The following is a 6,438-nucleotide window of genomic DNA, read 5'->3' as shown; positions in this document are numbered from 1 at the left end:
CATTGATTTCAAAACACAAACGATTGGTAACATATAGAATACTGTACGTGAGTTTTAATCAGATTTTCTGACCATGTGGCAAGTTTTAATTATATGAAACTTGCAATATTGATGAATGTGGACTTAATGAACTTCAATATAATAATCATCCTTTGAGAAGAACTCCAGGCAAATAAAATCTTCACCATTGCACTCACCATTGCACTTCACCAGTGCTATCCTTGCACTGCAAGGGTTAAATGCTCATTTTGCCTAGGGAGCTAAAATACCTTACCTGAACCACAATCCCAGCTGGCTCCTAAACCGGTCCCTCCATCCTGTCTTCTCCACTCCGGCGGTCTGAGGTCCTCTGGGTCATCACGTCCTATTCAATGTATAGGACGTGAGGACACCGAGGGACGTGCCATTGCTAGAGAGAAGGGGGAGACCGGCTGAAGGAACCAGTCTAGGAGCCGGGACCGAGGATCAGATGAATATCTTATATAGTCCGTTCCCTAGACCAAAACAAGCACTTAACCCTTAGAGTGCATCCCCCCTTTCCTTAATTCTCATCTAGGTGAATCTGACGTGTCGAAGGAGTGAAGGAGCAGCCACAGAATGATGAGATCATCCTTCTGCTCAAACAATGGAGAGAGATGAGCTAATCAGTGTGCTGCTTCTCCTTTCATCTGTGTATTTAGTGGTTTGCCTGGAGTTCAGTTTTATCTGGGGAAGCTATGTATGATTTCTGCCTCCACTACCCTTTTTTAGAACAGCATTACCCAATTGCGAATGACCGGTGCACTTTAAAAGACAAATTGGCGCTCAAACACAAGGCAGGGTCATTGCACTTCACATAATGTTTATATAATTCTTCTGTTCTCATGTAGGTAAATGTACAGAAGTCTCTGGTGATTGTTGCTGTGGCGTGTATACCAATTTTGCTGTTTGGAGATCCACTTTATCAATACTTCCAGCACCGTAAGAAAAAAAGAGCGAGGCAACAAATTGGGCAGGTAAGATACTTGGGGGGTCTATCTATAAACAACTGGCAGAGCTATTTGCCCTGCAAGGCTCTGTAAGTGTGTGTTCTGTTTGGATAGAGGCAAAGATGAACATTCTTAGTGTATTTACTTTTCAAGTCTAATGTAATACCACATCATGGCCACTAGATGGAGCTAAAGAGAATAGGAAACACCTGAGACAAAACAAATCTTAACGCTTGCTTTGGGGCTACCCCTGCACTGCAAGGTTTAAGTGTTCTTTTTGTCTAGGGAGCTGAAATAACAGTTGTACTAATCCAAACCACGATCTCAGCTGGCTCTTAGATCAGCCCCTTCAGTCTCTCTCTCCCTCCCCTCCAGCCGTCTAAGGTCCTGTGACTCATCACATTCTATACAGTGAATAAAACGGGAGGACGCCAAGAGACATTTCACCACTGAGCGGAGGAGGAGACAGGCTGGAGGGAGCGGTGTAGGAGCCAGCCGGGACTTTATTTTAGCTTCCTAGACAAAAGAAGCTCTTAAACCTTGCACTGTGGGGGATAGCCCCACTGCAAGGGTTAAGTTAAAATGCATGCATCGGGAAGTTTCGCCTGCAGAGAATGTTTAATGAATGTCACATTCACTGATTTATAAGTGTGCCCTGTAGTATATTTATTGACCTACGGTAGATCTACTGGTACTGGCCACTGACTGCTACAATGCCACTTGGTTGTAGTTTACTTGACTTATGCTGACACTAAAGCTAAATGTGGCTTGGCACCTATGCCCTCCACTCATGAAAGGGTTAATTGTTCCTTGTTTTGCAGGGCTTAATAAATGGCGAAAGGAGCGGTCTACTGGCGGATGAGGAGAACCACGAAGAGAGCCACTCCGTTGACTTTTCAGACCATAAGGACAAAGACAAACATGGTGGTGAAGAGGTAATTATCGCTAATGGCATTTGAAAGTCTGGTCCGTAAAAGGAATGTGATCCTTGATTTATTTTTATTGTTTTCCTGCTGTGCACTGGCTGCTGGGAGGAGTCTGTGTACTGGAATAATACCCACTGCAACAGTGACTGGCATTTTGCAGGCATCATGCCTATCTAAGCTAAAACAGCTTTACACAGTACACTTCCAGCAGCAGTGGAGGTCCTTTAGTGTGCACAGGGAGGAGGTAAGCTCTTTCTCATCCAGATGAAACTGGCTCTATGGAAGTTGTGTGCACGTCATAGGCACAGCAGCAGTGAATGACAATCTCTGAAGCCCTGGCGGTATATCTTTATAGGAGCATGGGCATCATACGGTCAGAAAGTGTGTCTGCTGCTATGCCATCAATTTTCTCCTCCAGAACAGGTGCCTTCATTTTTATGGAAGGGTAGCACATTTTTTTTCACCAATCCCCTGAAGCAGAATGGACCAAAACAGCTGATACTGGAGTTCTAGCTTAAGCACCAGGTGTCAGAGATGTGGAAGTGGGGTGACCTAAAGATCATTTTCTTACACTAACCAATCTGTTTCTTCCTTATTACAGTTTGATACTTCTGAAGTGTTCCTGCACCAAATGATTCATACCATAGAGTACTGTCTGGGCTGCATCTCTAACACAGCATCCTACCTACGACTCTGGGCGCTGAGTCTGGCTCATGCACGTAAATATATATATATATTTATTTTTCTAAAGGCCAATTACATGTTTTCTTTATATTTGGCCTCCAGGCAGGGTAGAGAAAAATTAAAAGCAGCTAAGGCTGCAATACTCCCGTTTATTGAATTGTCTATTGCAGTTCTTCTATTCCACCACAAGATGTCCTCAGTCTTTGGGTTGAATGGCACCCAGCAGTGCCATTCATTTATAGCAGGGGTATTGAATTAAAATACAAGGTGGTCCAGCGAGTAAAAATATTCTGCATGCAGACGTTCGACTCTTGTCACCTCATTGTTTCTTACATTAGTTTCTCCCTTACATTGGTTGCCCCCTTTAGAGTGCCCCTTTACATTATTGTCCCAACATATGTTTACTCAGTAGGCAGAGGGACTTGGAGCAGACTGCAGGTGAGGACGGAAGACATTTCACTTCTGTCCTCCTGTAATGCTGGGGGCAGGGGCACACACTTGACATCAATGCTTTCTAGGACTGCCAGCAACCAATAATTAAAGAGGAGGAAGGGGCCTGCACTCGGTTATGGCTGGCACTATATGCACCGGCCTCATAGGCCAGAGCATCCACTGTCGGCAAGCTATAACCTAGCACAGGTGGGCAATTGAGGTCCGTACAGAACCGCCACTCGGGCCTTGTCCAGACCACAGTATGCCATTTACTGATCCGTGATTTATAGTATAGCCAAGCAAAACTGCCCGTCACTGAAGAAGAGGACCTAGCATGTCATATGACTGGTCAGGAGCCTTCAGAAAAAAAAAAGTAAGTATAATATTTTTTAAAAAAAAGGAAATAATCTTCAGGCCTAAAATGTGCAATACACACAAACATTTCTCTGGCAGTGAAATGGTTGACCTACAAAACCCAGCTGGACTTCCCTGATTCTTCTTTCTCCTCTCTGCAGAACTTTCTGAAGTCTTATGGCACATGGTCATGCATGCTGCTTTCAGCAACTACACTCGTGTTTGGAGTATCGTCATTGTGCCCGTTTTTGCATTTTTCGCGGTGCTGACGGTGGCTATTCTGCTCATCATGGAGGGTCTCTCAGCCTTTCTACATGCCCTCCGTCTGCACTGGTAAATACAAATTAATTTCTTTTTTTTTTGGTAGTAAAGTGTAAACGTGTCTTTCCTTCAATTAGAAAATGGCTCTTACAAGGTACGTCCACCCAGAATCAGACATCTTAACTCTCCCGGATGTTCAGGGAGTCTCCCGCTATAAGGTAGTGGCTCCCGAATGCCCACAAGGGAAACATTTTATTCCATAAAGGTTTTCTCTGCTTTATCTAGCAGAGTAAACTGTTCCCTGCTATCTGTGGCTTTTTTTTGTGACGGCGGGGCCGCCGACCGCCATCAAAGTAAAAATAAAATAAAAAAACAGCATGGGAATGAATAGCTAGGCTGTTATTTGCTATTTTCAATTGGTAATAGCCAATAGCAGGCTGGCTTTTGTACCTGCCCACTGCTGCTGTCAATCAGCAGGCATGGTCTTGAAGTTCTCCTTCAGGTCCTCCTCTGCTGCTTGACAGCAGCAGTGGACAGGTGCAACAGCCAGCCTGCTATTGCAAATTGAAATAGCCAATAACAGCCTAGCTATTCATTCCCATGCTGTCTGTTGTTGCTGGGTTTTTTTTTTACGGCAGGAGCTGCCAGAATACAAAAAGAACAGCAAGGGCAGCATTGGCTCCCCTGCTATCTGCCATCATTTTAGGGAGGTGCCCTCTCCCCAAGAGAGGGCACCTCCCTGAAACGAGGAGGGCACCTCCCTGAAATGACTTTTTTTCAGGTTGGGATCCCTGTAGAATGTCGGGTAAAACTTTTATTAACCCTTGCAGTGGGGCTACCTCCACACTGCAAGGGTCAAGTGCCTGTTTTGCTTAGGGTCAAAAATAACAAGTTTATGCTTGCCCGATCCTCCGAGCTGGCATATTCTTAGAATGCTGCAGCGGAGGGGGAGAGAGGGTTCAGGGATCGGTGTAAGGTCCCTCCGAGTCATAGTGTTCTATACATAGTGTATAAGACATGAGGACGCTGAGGGATGTACCATCACTGCAGTGGAGGAGACGAGCTGAAGGTAGAGCTGGCTGGCTTGGAGGATCTGGGTGAGTATCACTTTCTTATTTTAGACCCCAAATCAAGCATATGACCCCCGTACTGCAAGGGTTAATATGTTTTCCCGGAACTCTTTCACCTTTTCGCTGCCACCAACAAAAGGCTTACGGCGGAACACAACGGATTCCATCTGGCCAAGTCAGTATGCCATACGTCGGTGGCTTTCTCCCTTCTGCTATAAGCGACTGTCAGGAGGACCGTTTTATATCGGAACAGTCCTCCTGACGGTCCACTTTAAAATAATAACGGTAATCAGTGGCTGAAAAGCCACTGATGAGAGCTATTAACCAAAAATCTGATCAATTGTTGTCACCCTGTAACAAAGGACCAGATTTAGGGCTCATTCACAAGCGTGTGCACATCTGTATGGCATGCCGAGACCTGCTTCTGGGACTGGTAGGTGCTGTGTGTAATTGCATGCAGCTGCCTGTACCGCCTTATGCAAGTACGTGGTTACACGCCGACCCGAAATGACAACAACCTCCCCATCCCTGCTGCACTTAGCTACCATAATCGACATCTCCTTCCACCTGCATCAGCTGATGTATTGGTCCACACACTTCAAGAGTTCACTTTACAGCCCCGGAGGCTGTGTTGCAACATAATGCTTGCAATGGCGAGCGGTCATTGGTCACCGCTCCCCACAGGGATTCCCCCCGCTCCGATCCTCCAGCACTGACCTGGGGGAGGGGGCGGGTACAGCTGGCTCTGCCTCTAGATAGGCAGAGCCAGCTTTCACTCACAGAGCTGGGTAGATCTCGACAGTAATGTCGGGATCCGTCCCGGCTGCGGTGGTCTCAGTATACTGCAAGTTGTAGCTCGCGATATACTGAGCTTTGGGTCATGGGAGGATGCTAGTTTATGTCCTGCTGTGACTTTAAAAGGGTCACAGCAGGACATAAACAGCCAGTATATAAAAATGTCTCCAGACTAGCCAGAAGACCTGTCTAGGAGCTGTGTGCAGGAAAAGCATAAAGGTGATGTACAGATCTATGGGGGGGGGGGGGGGGTCATTTAGGTCAGGGAAGAAGAGTGCACATGATCTTTAAAGCTTTATTAGTCATCCGAAGAAAGAAAAAAAATATTTATTAAAAGCTATTTAATTTCTCAATCATTAATGTATCATTATTTGTCTCCTGTGCAGGGTGGAGTTTCAGAACAAATTTTATACTGGCAGCGGATACAAGTTTACTCCATTTGACTTTGAGACATTCTATTGATTTTTTTTAGACCATCAGGTCATTTCTTACCAAAGCTTCTTTCTAAGAGGTCCAATGGGCTGAAGATAGGTGGACAAAACAGTGTGTGCTTAGTGATGCAAAATACATTTAATACATTCATTTTAAGCATCGGAAGTGTACTGTGTTCTTTTATGGAAGGAATTTAAACATAGGCAGCCTATTGCATTAGGGTGTGCACACAACCAGGCCTGCAGTGTCTCCGGTGGGCTGTGCGGGGTCCAAAAGGTCCAGGCAGTGGAGTTCACCGGGAAGGAGGAGGAGATGTTCGACCGGTGCTGTAAACAGGCGGCAAGAGCGGGACCTTAGGCAGACACTTCAGTTTAAAAATTGAAAGTACCAATATCTGTGTTTAGTTTTGGGGCATTTTCATGAGTCAAGTACACTGGTATTGCGTCCCTACTACATACCCAATTTTGTCCCCCTCTGTATGATACTGTACAATGTTCTATACAGTTATAGAGAATT

General features: G+C 45.4%; 1 protein-coding gene across 1 annotated transcript in view; it reads left to right on the top strand.

Annotated features, from left to right (window-relative positions):
• TCIRG1 (T-cell immune regulator 1, ATPase H+ transporting V0 subunit a3) overlaps positions 1-6,051 on the top strand; it is a 28,442-nt gene extending 22,391 nt beyond the window's left edge. Inside the window, exons 16-20 of the mRNA XM_018573053.1 lie at positions 870-995; positions 1,790-1,903; positions 2,496-2,613; positions 3,526-3,697; positions 5,877-6,051. Coding sequence (XP_018428555.1) covers positions 870-995; positions 1,790-1,903; positions 2,496-2,613; positions 3,526-3,697; positions 5,877-5,952 — 606 coding nt within the window. The 3' untranslated portion in view covers positions 5,953-6,051. The remainder of the gene's footprint in view (positions 1-869; positions 996-1,789; positions 1,904-2,495; positions 2,614-3,525; positions 3,698-5,876) is intronic.
• Positions 6,052-6,438: the final 387 nt, after the last annotated feature.

This window comes from Nanorana parkeri, unplaced genomic scaffold, assembly GCF_000935625.1.
Source record: "Nanorana parkeri isolate BGI_ZX_2015 unplaced genomic scaffold, ASM93562v1 scaffold2217, whole genome shotgun sequence".
NCBI classification, from domain to species: Eukaryota; Metazoa; Chordata; class Amphibia; order Anura; family Dicroglossidae; genus Nanorana; species Nanorana parkeri.
Note: the sequence above shows the minus strand (reverse complement) of the source record. Positions and strands in the feature narration are given on the sequence as shown.